Source organism: Paroedura picta, chromosome 5 (assembly GCF_049243985.1).
Source record: "Paroedura picta isolate Pp20150507F chromosome 5, Ppicta_v3.0, whole genome shotgun sequence".
In the NCBI taxonomy this organism is placed as follows: domain Eukaryota; kingdom Metazoa; phylum Chordata; class Lepidosauria; order Squamata; family Gekkonidae; genus Paroedura; species Paroedura picta.
This window is the reverse complement of record NC_135373.1, coordinates 67,633,068-67,646,732: the sequence shown is the minus strand read 5'-3', so window position 1 is coordinate 67,646,732 and position 13,665 is coordinate 67,633,068. Positions and strand designations below refer to the sequence as shown.

The 13,665-nt window shown below is 41.6% G+C and overlaps 1 protein-coding gene across 14 annotated transcripts in view; it reads right to left on the bottom strand.

The window, feature by feature from the left end:
* Window positions 1–13,665, bottom strand: part of CADPS2 (calcium dependent secretion activator 2) — a 385,311-nt gene that overhangs the window by 225,556 nt on the left and 146,090 nt on the right. For all 14 annotated transcript variants that reach the window (XM_077338372.1, XM_077338377.1, XM_077338370.1 and 11 more), the window contains exon 7: window positions 2,613–2,724. In XM_077338372.1, coding sequence (XP_077194487.1) covers window positions 2,613–2,724 — 112 coding nt within the window. The remainder of the gene's footprint in view (window positions 1–2,612; window positions 2,725–13,665) is intronic.

The following is a 13,665-nucleotide window of genomic DNA, read 5'->3' as shown; positions in this document are numbered from 1 at the left end:
GGAAGTCAAGGTAGTAACTGAAGACTAGAATCTCCACAAGAAACAACTAAGAAATACAAGAAACAAGCAATAAAGCTGCTATCCAGGCTAGAGCACAAACTGCTTGACAGGAGATACTGAACCAGCAAAGGCTGGGTCTCCACTGCAGAATTATATATGGAAACTGAGAGTTCCACCCTATCCTGTAACCAGGGCTTGGTCTGTGACCCTACAAACATTTAGAACTAGATCCTTGATCCTGACATATTATAAAGAGCTGCACCTTCCAACTGAAAGAAGCCAGAGTGGGAAGCTCAATCTGCCAACATCTCCCGCATCCCCCCCCTTCAGGCTTTGGCTTTAACCTGCTGCTTTTCCAGTCCGGGGGTAGATTCTGGAGGTGCGGAAGGTGGTTGAGGTTATTCAGAGATTCTCTGAGCCATTGAATTGGATCCTGTTGTTGGGAGAGGTGGCAGGAGATCTTCTCATGGAGCATGCTGTGTCAGGGATCGCCCAAGAAGGGTTAAATGGCTAGCAGCCATTTCACCAGTCAATTTTGCTTCCCCCTGCTTCCAAGTGTGCATACCCATTCGCTGTTAGGCTGAAATGGCTATGGTTCTGCTTCCCCCTGCTTGGAAGCGGAAAGGGAGGGAAACAGGCTGGCTAAATGGCTCACAGGCATTTAAACCTAACAGCTGATGAGTGGACCCAGCAGATTGTTAAGTTTCAATGACTATGAGCCATTTCACTTTCCCCTACTTGAATTTCTTCCACAGCCTAAGTTAGCTCTTTGCCTTCATTTTATTTTAATCTGATTCCCCATACACCTTGTCAGTCTCTCAGCAGCCCCTTGTTGCGCCATCAAAAACAGGATTTTTTCTCTTAAATCCAATCCCCAACAGTCTAACAGACAAAAGTATCAAAAAGGCTAATTTGTCCAGCAGTTTGAATTTGGCCAATCTTAGAAATCAGGCATCACATTGGAACCAGGCAAGAACTCTAACTTGACCAAGGACTATCTCCACCCCTCCCTAGGGCCCATTCTGCACACATAGGATAATGCATTTCAGTGTGCTTTGGCAGCTGGATTTGAAAGTGACATTATTGTGTGCAGAATAGGCCTAGATCATAGAACATCCCCCCCCCCCCGACACACACACTCTTCTCATTGAACAGGAATACTATATTGTGTATTCTTCCCTTTATTCATCATTCAGGTATAGTGTCCCCCACAGTATCTTTACATAAATCTAGACTGTGTAGTAGATTCCTGTGGTTATATATGATATTCTGAAGTACCGGCTGCTTAGATTTAAATTGTCTATCTCTGCTTTTCTTTAAACTACTTCCTTTATTCTAGATAAAAGTGTACAGTTTTGCCTCCCATTTCTGGGATTCGTATCAAGACTGACTGATGTATACATAGACTTAAAATTCCCAGAAGAAACACAGACTGGTTTGAATGAACCAACAAAGCCTGAACTACTGTACAGGGAGCAGTCTGCATAGCATCATGCTGAGAATCATGGGATCCGTATGTGCAAAGGCATCTGAGATGGAAGCTGCAATACGATCGTAAAGCCTCTGTACATGAGCTTTATTAAAATCTAAATACTGCAAACCACATTCAGTTGACCAGGAAGCATTCCTTGAAAATACCAATCAAACAGAACTATCCACATTTAGAGTTAGCTTCCAAAATCTATCCTCCCTAATAATGGCAAGTATCTTAATATTGGCAGAGTAGGTCATTCCCAATCCCTTCTCTAACAGAGGTTCCTGGGAGTTAAAACAGGGAGGTGCCTAGGAAACCAATTGGTACTTTTTGGATTTCAGGAAGAGACTAAATACCAATATTCAAGAGTATTTGGGTCCCCAATACCAGTTACAATCAATTTATAGCAAGGGTCTAAATTTTACAGGCCCCAGAATAAGATGTTTCTAGCCATCCAACTTGTCTTCATTATTTCTTATACGAAACATATTCAAAGACATCAAACACACATGTAAAACCACTGGCCAAAGGCCTCCAAATGCAAACGGGAGCAAAAATCTCAAAACAACCAATGTCAAAACAGATTCCAACAGAACCTAAGGCCAATGTGGCAACCCAAACAAAACCAACAGCTCTTCATCACCGGAGCTCCTGTTCCCTCCCACACAAGAAGAAACTCAACAGCAACACAGCTTTTTAGGTTCTTTTTTGAGATCAGCTTCTATTTATTTTAAACTAATATTTATCTACTTTCCTAACATCTATTGTTGGCAAGAACAACATTTTCAGAACTGTATTGATTTATTCTCTGCACAGAAGTGCTCTCCCAACATTTGATCCCATTGCCTAGGAGAGCTGACTGCCTTTTCATATCCAGAAGATTTGTAAAATTTAAGGAAAAACAGGCCAAAGAGCCTTAAAATGCCAGCCTTAAATATTTTCAGAAATCAATATTTGGTATTCTGAAAATCCAGAATATAATTTGGATATACCTGACAAATACCAATAAGGTATTTTTCATGTTTGTATATTATACTATGTGGCAATAGCCAATTTCCATGGTTTTCAAAAAGGAGATGCTTCCAGTGGGCTCTTCCTTTTACTAGCATCTTAAACTAGGGACAATGTTAGTACTCACTCTCCCTAATTCCTTATCTTCAAGTGCCAGGACTCCAGTGCTCTCTGTAAAAAGTTTAACTTTGACGACAGGTCGAGGATGAGTTGTGGTGAAATCCCCTTGAGTTCCCCATCTGTAATAAAGAAATGACAAAATTCAATTTCTAAGTTCATTCATTCATTCATTCATTCATTCATTCATTCATTCATTCATTCATTCATTCATTCATTCATTCATTCATTGTTTCAATTTATATCCTGCCACTCTCCATGGACTAGTGGCATGTCACATAAAACAATATAAAATCCCCAATAAAACCAATTCAACTCCCCCAATAACATAGAGCACAAGAAGCTGAAAATCCCAACCTCCCTTTTCCACAGCCAACCATAATCACAGGTAGGGAATTCACAAGATGGCACGGAGTTTGGCCAGAGAAGGGGTCTCAGTTGGTCCTGGTCCTGGCGTCAACCAAACACATGGTGGAAGAGCTCAATTTTACAGGCCCTGCAGAACAAAAAAAGCTCCATCAGGGCCCTCAGCTCTTCAGGGAGCTCATTCCACCAGGTCGGGGACAGGACTGAAAAGGCCCTGGCCCGGATCGAGGCCAGGCATGTTTCTTTGGGGTCAGGGACCACAAGCAGATTAGCACCTGCAGAGCTAGAGGCCCCATATGGACTATGTCCATGTAAACAAACTTAACATTTTTACCTCCCTACAGAGAACTTGAACAGTTCCGCAGGGCCTGCAAAAGACCGTTTATGCACTGGAGGTTTCATGCTGGGCTGCAGGCTGGAGTTTTAGTTGTGGTAGGTTGCCCCACCTCTTCCTGCACCCACATGGGGGAGCATTTGGCTTGGTGCACCTCATCCACCCCCGATCTGTGCTCCTGACAGGGATCTGTGCTCCTGACAGTGCATAAACGATCAAAGGGAGCTTCTCCGCCAAGCATTTGGTTGACGTTAACCTGAACCAACTCCTTCCCGCTAGCCCCTGAGCCTCCCTCCTATGGTAACCACTGCCAATCCATCCAACCCACAGGTTCATCAGTATGCGTTAGTTGACTTAATGTTCTCACCATTGTTCTTCCGTCCTACTATGTTTTTTTATTGTTACTAGCGTATTATTATTGTATAAATACTGAGTTATCTGTATGGTTCTTGCTTTATGTAAACCACCCTGAGTTTTCAGGGAGGGCGGTATATAAATATAATAAATAAATAAACATACCTCCACCTGACAATTCAGCTCCCGGAACGAAACAGATTTAATTATTTTCATATATTAGCTTTGTCATTAAAAATCATCTAACATCACAGATGGCATAATGGGAGATATACTCATGGAGTATGCAGACTAACCATATGCAGGGAGAGTGCATCGTCAAGCAAATGGACTTTTACTAAGTTGTGTTCGGTAAGTTCCTAGTTTTCCACTAAAATAAACTGTAGACATTTGGACCGATTATATTACATTAAACTTGTTTTTCCCCTTCCAAACATGTTACAAAATTGACCACTGTAAAGATGTGAGCATTGTTTCACCAAACTGCTGTTTGGCTTCTGTTGCTCTGAGAGAAGTACTGGTGCCAACATCCAGGTATGTAAAGTAATCAGTCATCCATATGTGTTACTTACCTATGTTATCTATGTAGTCACACAAGCTATCTTTTCTCTCCACTGCTAGTGTCCTGCCTCTGTCATGGGTGGTGGTGGGGGGGGGAGGGTCTGCAAGATCCAACTGATAGGAAACCAGAAAGTGGCTCATCTCATACATTTATGTCGTGCCCACAGCGAGTATCAGTTTCTAGGCTATAGCTCAATAATCTTTTGGAGATTTAGAATACTTTGATGGACTGCACAGAAATTATTATGTAAATTATGGCTACATAGTCACAGGAACAGAAAGAAGAGAGGCTCATGAGATGAATCTTTGTAGTCTTCTAGAAGTCTAGCTCAAATTAGAAGAGAGTATTTGCGAAGCTCTAACTCAGTGGAAAATATAAGAATGTGAGGGCATATCCGCACATCATAAAAAATAGCATTATGCGAGCTGAATAGCTTAGTGCTAAATATTATCACGCCTCCTAGCCCCTCCTTACATTTTTGCTGCCTCGCTCTTGTCTGCTGCTTTTTCGTGCTTCTCACTCTCCACAAATGCTGCTGGAAATGGCGGAAGAGAGCAACGTGCTTTACACCCAACTCTCTTCCGCCTGTCAATCAATCCAGGCAGCCAATCCCCTTTCTCCATGTTTTAAAGGCTTTGCAATCCCCATTAATTTTTTTAAATTCATAGTTCTCCATTTAAATGCCTATGCATCTAATCATAGATGCATAGTGCTTTTTGAATGCCACCCCTTATGGAATCACACGTCTTGATACTTTAAAAAATTAATCTCGTTCCTGATTTTGTTTTTTTTGGGGGGAGGGACTTTAAAGAGGCATGCATTGTGTTACAACTTTGGGGGGGGGATTTTTTTGGCATCACCTGCACACTTGTCTGCCTATTTGTTGCTCCAGGATGTTAGCCATTTTTCAAAAAACGTTCCTGTCCCCAGGATCACAGGAGAGGGAGGCAGGCACGAGGGTGGGATGAAGTAAGATCCTTTAGTGCGTTTTAGCCTCCATAACTTCCCTCTGCTGGTTGTTCTCCAGTAGCTCATGCTAAATAGGTTGGTGAATCCACTTTATGAGATTCCCCAACTAGCACGTTAAAATGGAAGATGTAGCCTGCCGGTTACTGCCTAGATGCTGGATGTTGGTGACATCATATGAAGAGGCCGGAATATAACGACTACCTAAGGTAAGCATTTCACTATATTAAATAGGTGCAGAAATGGCGCAAGTTTAATCCATGCCTATAGTTTCCCAGGGAAAAGGACTCTGGAACATGCTGTCTGATAGTTTGAGGATCTGGTATACAGACCAGTAACTCTACTCAAGTAACTCTTTCAACTACAGTGTACTTCCTTGTGAAAGTTTAGCTATTAATCACTGCAAAACCAAGTGCAGGAAAGCACTGAAATAGAATCTGAAATCACAGGAGATTAGAGCTACAACCTTTCTTTAATTGCAAGATACATGACAGACACAGGTTTACAGGTACATTGCATGTTTGCTTAGTATTTCCCCCCCTAACATGGCAGTTTCCGAAATCCCATTGTAGGGGTTTGGAAACCCTTCATGTGGAATACAGAAGATCAAAGTTAACAGCCAGTCTTCAAAGATAAATATGGTATTATGACCCATTATACAAATTCAAATACGTATACACGGGCTGGAACACCCACTCTGGCAGCATCAGGGCATTGGAAAATCCCTGATTACGTACGATGATGACAGCATTGCGGGCGTGGATTGGCCCAGGCCCACGGAAGGCCTGCATTACGGGAATGTGGGATCTTCCATGGTCCCTAAGATACTGCGGGCGCCGGCAGAGGCTGGGGCAGGCCGGTGCCATGTGTAACTGACAGCGCCGGGCCTTTTGGCTTGGTTCCACCCCAACCTATGGTGTCCCTGCAGGGGACTGAAGAGATTTCCTTCTTTTTTCACAGACTTCAGGACTGTTTAACACAATTTTAATTTATATCATTTTGTTTAAAAGTCCCAGTTATGAACTCACTGCTTCCCCACTTTCAATAAAAGTTATTTGTTTAAATGCTGTTCAGATCATCCATTGCTATAATTTCAAAAATCAAATAGAATTTTTTTCCCTACCTACTCGGATTGAGGTGAATCCTACCCCTATCCTACCACTACTCTGAACAAAGTTTACTTAAATATTTATACGTTTTCTTTTGGTTTCAGTTTGTAGTGCTGTCCCAGTCAATTGGAGGAAGAGCTACTTAAACTGGAGAATGGCTCCTGAGGCTGGAGGAAGCCTACGAGGAAGATGGTAGAATCCACTCCATTATATCTACATATGAGGGCTTGTTATACATTTTTCTGGAACCTGAGAAAAGAAGCCACATGCAAGGTCCAAGCAAATGATATTTCCCAAATGCTAGACCACTGTCTGAAGAATACAGTGACCCTGAGTACACAACATTTATCGATACCTTTTAAAACACCATTTTTACAGGTATTTAGATTTACATTTAATCTACAACCTTTTAAAATATTTTGCACAAGTTATTTGTTTTGCTTTCTTTCCTGGAGCACCAAACATCTGTGAACCATCACAATGGGAATTGATTCTGTTGTGAGAAATGAGTGCCTTGAAGACACAATGCTAAAGTCTCTTATACACAGGGATAAAACAACTACAACATATCAGTCACTGCGAAATTTAATATTTGTGCAGCTCTGCCATATTAGTGGCAGTGAGAGAAGAAAGCAACCTGAATACCAGCTTTGTCTCATGGAAATTCAGCCACTTTTAACAAGAAGAGATACATCACAGAGATTTTTTGGTATACCAAAACAACAGCAAAACATTAAAATCAAGCACTAGCATGAAACGAATACAAAGGCAGATTCTGCACAGGCAGAACAGATCAAGCCAGTGCCCATATGTTCTGTGGAGTTAATCCCTGCAGCCATATGATATCACTGCCGTCCCAGCCCCAACCAAGGCCTGGCGTGGACCAGGCCCTCTATTGCCCCACGTAAAGAGAAAGTGGTAATATCTGTGTGGACGGGGAAGAGCCGGGCCTTCCTATGGAGGCTTGCAGGGGACAACAAATGTATCATTCAGCTACGAATGGGGCATCTTTGCTGGAAGGTAGGTGGGATTGCATTCTCACACAATCCCATCTTCCTGCAACTCCCCAAAAAAACGCCTCCCCCACCTGGAGTGGCAAAACTATTTCACCCTGGCTGTGTCCATCATGATGTACAAATGCAGGGTGAACTGGGTCTGCTGCCTAAATGTGTTCCCCATGGGGACACAGAAAGCAGAGGAGAATGCAACGCACTGGCAGCAGCCCAGAGTGGCATTGCTGGTGCAGAAACAGCCATAGTGAACCTACATACTTAGATCTTCACAGCAACAGCTGTTCAGGGTCCCTGGCCAGAAAGAGGTGAAGTTGGCCCTGGTCCCAGCCTCGTCATGGCTCTAATTGCCTTACAAGTAATAATTTTTTTAAAACACTATGTAAAATCCACTAAATAAAAATCCCCTCTAAACTCCTTCCACCAAAATATCCCTGTAGATTATACTGCATTAAAAGCTCTGGCAAATTACCCTTTGAAGGAGATTTTGGTGATAGGCAGGATTCACTGAAAATAGGCCGGGGCCTTGTGTTTCACCATAAAACATAGGAAAGAAAAAGTCCCATGCTCTCTAAAGCAAAGGACACTCTCTAGCTTGTTTAAGAGCATCTAAGATCTGAAGGATGAGATGGACCAGCAAAGCTCCAATGGGTTATTCCAATAAAAGTTCTGAAAGGATTCTTTTTTCCTAAAGTCTCCCGTACATGTAATTTCTCACCCAAAGGCATTTAATTATATAAATCCAGTTCTGAAGAGCATTCCTTTCTTATGGACATTCTACCTCATCCCTATATTTCAGCCTTTCTCAATTTTTTTACCATTGAGAAACCCTTGAAATATTCTTCAGGCTTCCAGAAACCCCAGAAGTGGCATGATCATGCAGAATCTGACTGGGGAACACAGCTGTATACATGCCCACATGGGGCCCCTAACCTTCCCACTCCCTCCTGGCCCATCATTAGCCATTTTGGAAGAGGTGGTGACTGACTGAGAAAGCTAATTTATTACCTAAGAGACAGGAGTCTTGGAGAAACCTGAAAGGCCAATAAGTTTTTCATTTAGTATATTCGAGTATATTCTGGGCTAGATTTGGTATACTACATTCATTCCTTCTGTCCTTGTTCATTTCAGCATGATGCAGAGTGTTGGATCTGGGAGAACCAGGTTCATATCCCAACTCTGCTATGGAAACTTATTGGATGAGCTTGAATGAGCAGTCACAGACTCTCAGCCTAATCTACCTCCCAGAGCCATTGTGAAAATAAACAGGAGAAGAGGAGAACAATGTAAGTGACTTTGGGTCCTCACTAGGGATGAGGTATAAACAAAGTAAGCACTCCAAAATCTAAAGCATTCAGACAAGTATCGTTTATATTCAGTTTTTCTTTTGTGAACTCTAGGTGCCATACATAAGGTGTGATAGTGGCTGTGTGTCTAGGCACCAAATGAATCCATGCCTGCTTAGCTTCTGTAAGGACTATGCATATTCAAGACTATGCTCTGGGACCATGACTGAAGGCTGACATTTGCTGCTTAGCTTGTTCCTCCCATATTAAGAGGACAGGCACTGGTAATACTTGCAAAGGAAAGTTTCCTTATGTATACACTGAAATCTCCTCCTCAAAATCTTTCACTTCAAGAACTCCATCCTACAAAAGGAGCAGTTGCTAACATTCTAGAAGTTATTCTCCCATTGCTGAAATGCACAAGTAACTTTTGTTTTCAATACTGAGAAATGCTACAAATTATTCATTTAAATAAATTATGAGTTACATCAATCATCTAGTCTTTATATTAAGATATCAATGCACAACTTCATCATATTTTACTCATTCACAGTGATCTCAAAGCTATTGATGAGGAATAGATATAAAAAGCCACAAAGTGATTAATTAGATTTCAACACAAACATATATTACTTGGGAGTTTCGATTAAAATCCCTCTAGAAAGCAAATGTCTTATTCTTGCTGAACTTTTATTGTGCACATTATCCAGGTGTAAAGCATATAAAGTAATTTAATGTTTCAAGCATTATTTACTTATATTCTCCATGTTGACACAATATAACAGCTGCAATGTTTATGGAGGTAGGTAATTTTGTTGTAGTGACATCTGCAAGCATTGTGTCAACCAATATATAACATAATTTTGCAGAGACTAAAAAAATTGAAACTATCAAGATTAATGTTAAATAAGATTTCACTATTCTTATAATTTGTTTAGCATCAGCAATCACAAATATATTTTTGTAGGAAATCAAGATAGGAGCAGCCCAGTAACTTTATAAGGTTGAACTATATAAGCACGAATCTTTCCTCAAAGACATAGCTCGTGACAGTAGAAAGGAATATAAAAGGTACCCTGAATAATCAAGTCAGTGATCCATATAATCTATCGTCCCTTTTTATACAGCGGCCAATCTGCTGTCCTGGAAGAGAGCAGAGGCTAAGGTCTTCCTCTGATGTTGCTTCCCAGCACTAGTTTCAGATGTTTTCTCCTCTGGATGCGGAGGCTCCCTTTAGTCATCATGGATAGTACACTTTGATGGACCATCAAAGTCTCAGAGGTAAGGGGAGGCCTAAGCAACCTTTTGCTCAACAAAAATGCAAAGTGTAACCCATTTGACTCTATTTTTAACATAAAACTATTTGTGGTCATTAGCTCAGAACACAAATTCACTGCCAATGCTTCTACCGAGTCAAACTAAACCTGATGTCTCCCTGGTTTATGTTGTGACCCAATGCATATGAACCTCTTGCTGCCTGGGGACAGTGACCAAGAACAGCCAAACATATCCACAGCTGAAAAGGCAACCATAAGATGCATTCTCTCATCAGTACATCTAATTCTCAAGATGGACAGAACTGTGGACACTTAAATCCTAACTCAATCACAGACTGACTCAAAAGCAATTATTATATTATACGATATAGAAATAGAGAAGGGAAGATCACAGTGGCTGTTTTCAGAATTAGCCACCATTTTTATATGATCATGTTTTGACTTTATACCTCCTGCAACAGGGGAGTCACTGTTTACAAATGAGTCCCAAAGAGCTAGACTCAACCAGTACTACTAAAATCCATTACAAAATGTTACTTTGGATACATTTTTAAATAAATAAACATGTGCTTTGTATAGTGATTTAAAAACTGCAGTGTTTCTCCTCTAGAGCTTATCAAGGAGTTCTGATGAACTGCTGCTTATGCATTTTATTAAACATTTCCAACTATTAACATTAATGGCTAAGAAGCCACATGGATATTGCTGCACCCAGCTCCATTTTAGCCCTAAATAGCGATGTCAATAATGACCAAGAAGGAAGTGCTGGGTATCTGCCATTCAGGGAACAGGGACACCCTATAGTGTGAAAGCAACAAAGCAGCACTGGACTTCACAGAGCTAAGGCTCTTTGAAAACACTGCTCTAACAGGTTGGAGAGAAAAGGTCATTTTCTATGCTGGTGGCCTTTTGAAAGCTTGAGAAAGTAAGAAGCTGCTGGAGTAGAAGGAGGGAGAGGGGAAAAATAGAAGAATGAATATTTCACAAACAGTAACAAACATTTAGCATGGCTGGCAATTCAGGATGCAATATGAAGGTCAATTTGTAAATAAAAGCATAAAGTTGGACCAAGTCAGGAGGTGAAACCAGCATAATTTGGAACGTTTTAGAAACACCACCTTATGCTTCACACTGTACAAAGGCACTTGCATGTCTGTTTGTGGCATTATTCCAAAGGGAAGTCACCCATGTGTGAGTAGAGGAAAGGCTTGCCAAATGGAAACAGAATTCCAAGGCAATTCCAGTCAAAGGTTAGCTTGATCATACATTTACTATTTGAAACTGATTTTTCAAAAACTGATGTTTTTTCTTGTTTACTAACATGCCATCCCTCAGTAGCTGGCAGGAAATAACAGCTCTAGAAATACAGCAAACGTATTTCTCTACTTTTGGGAAGAATTCCCCTCCGCCATTGGAAAAGACAGTCAAAAACTGTAAGCACTGACACCTTAGACTTACATACCAATCACATCTCGAGCTGGGGAAAAGCAGATAGTATGGCTGCACTTTGGTACTGTTTGAGCACTGGAGAAAGTGACCACACAACAGTAGCCTTTAATGACAATTTTCCTGTTACATCATGGCAATAACAAAGATGCTGCTCCCTCATAGGACAAATAGATAGAGATCTTTGAGTTTTGTCCACAATTCTACAGCCGTCACTCTTGTTAATCATTCTGCTCTCATACAGTCCAGCCATCTCCACTTAGACCAGCGATTCTCAACTGCTCTTACCTTGCAACCCCAAATGTGGTGGCGGTGGGGTTGTGGTGGCGGCATGTGTGTGCGCAGGTGCATAACAGTTGGGCAGCATGCAGGTGGCCATTGGAATGGCTCTGCCACTGCCCACTGCCTGCTGCTGCCCGTCAACGCCTGGCGCCGCCTGCCACTGGCCGCTGCCGGCCACCAGCGCTGACCACCACCACTTGCTGTTGCCACCACTTGTGGTGGCCGCCGTCACTTGCCCCTGCTGCTTCCCATCTGGAAGGGCCCAATTGGGGTCATGACCCCTAGGTTGAGAACCACTGGTTTAGATGTCTTTTGCCACCCATTCTTATGATATTCCCTTCTGGAACCCATGGAGTGACAATTTTAAATAATCAGGTTTTTTCTTGGTGCTGTTCTCCAGTTACATCAGAAGAACAGACTGTGGCTTTTGATTTCCACAAGCAGTGGCCACCAAACAGAAAGGAATCATGAAACCATAAAGACCACGTATCTGAAACAGAAAGACTATTTCTGTAACACTTGAAGCACGTTTAAGCCTACAGCTCTTGTATAACCAATAGGAACACAATCACATTTACATGTTTGATATTTCATAATGGAATTTTTAGATAAGTTTAGAACTAGTGCCAATGTCCTGGCTGTCGCTTAGAGAGCACTTTGACTACAAACTTCAAAATCTGTTTTTCATAGGATATGTTAAGGAGCAGGAAAAGCTCTCAACAGCCTACTTGAACAGACACCTACAAAAGATCCTGAATGACATTTTAACAAAAGGGAACAGAAATTAAGGTAAATGGCCGCCCCACAAGACGATCAAACCTCCCAAACATGCTTAATTGTCTTCCCATGCGTCAGTCTGGCTAGTTCAAACTAGAGGTGGCATGTTATTTTCTCCCTTTTGCTGCCTGCCTCTCCCCATAATTAACTAGAATCAGTATATCTTGCAATTCGCAATGGAATAATCTCAGAAGGTAAACAAGCTTGGTTGGGATGGATTGCAAGAGTATTGATTTTAAATTGTTTGTTCCAGCCAAGCTTTAGTAGCCCTGCTCCATAATATCCTAGAAAAGATGCAAGCACATTTGATAAAGAAAAGGCTACATTTTGGGGGGTATTAAAAAGAAAAGAAAAAAAAGAAGGGTGACACTTATGTTGTGTTGCTGCCACATCCCTCAAAAAACATGGGTGACTATTACCTGAGATGCAAAAAAAAAAAAAAGAAAGAAAAAAAATTCAATATTTTAAGTTTACATTTTTAGGAACTCTGTCATTTTGTATTCACACAATGTCAGTAGATATGCTATCGTACTCCAGCAATCAGACCAGGGCAGAGTCTGCACTTACTTTGTTTATTCCATTGTCAATCCTGTTGAATTCAGATCGCTTTGAACTCGGGTCTTCCTCTCCCCCCCTCCTCCCCATTGAAACAGGAAAGTCTTCTGCACGTGGTTAAGGTAGTTCAGAACGGGGGGGGGGGGGAGAGCCAAGCCTCTTTCTTTCTTTTCTTGAAGGGGGGGGGAGAGGAGCCATGCAGGGAGTCTCTTTCTATTCTTGGAGGGGAGGGGGAGAGGAATGAAAAAGGCAGAGGAAGGAGGAAAAATCCAGGACCGACAGAAGTTGAGAGAAATTAGGTGCTTCTCCTTTAAGGCAAGCATGTCACATGACCAGATGTAGCCTATCAGAGGTTCTTTTCCAGTCTGGATATTGAGGATTAACAGCATTCTGAGATATCGCACAATAAAGGTAGGGTCACTCCAGATCAGTTCTTCTTGCTGCAGAAGGAAAATTTAAATCGCCCAAAATCCAAATGGAAATCACATTCTGTGTAGAGGGCAGGGACTGAATCGATCTGGGGTTGGAATAAAAGCTCCGTGCAGTTTTCACCCCAGATGGCTTGACTTGTCCATACAATATAATCCAGTTGCAATATATTACAGTAGTAGTGCAACAACAACACAATACTCAATGATGTGTAGATGGGGCCTAAATCAAGTTAGTAGTCAGTAATAAGGTGGTCCATGTTAAAGCAGACTTAGTGGGCCAACCTAGTCCTTCTGATGAAAAAGGAAGC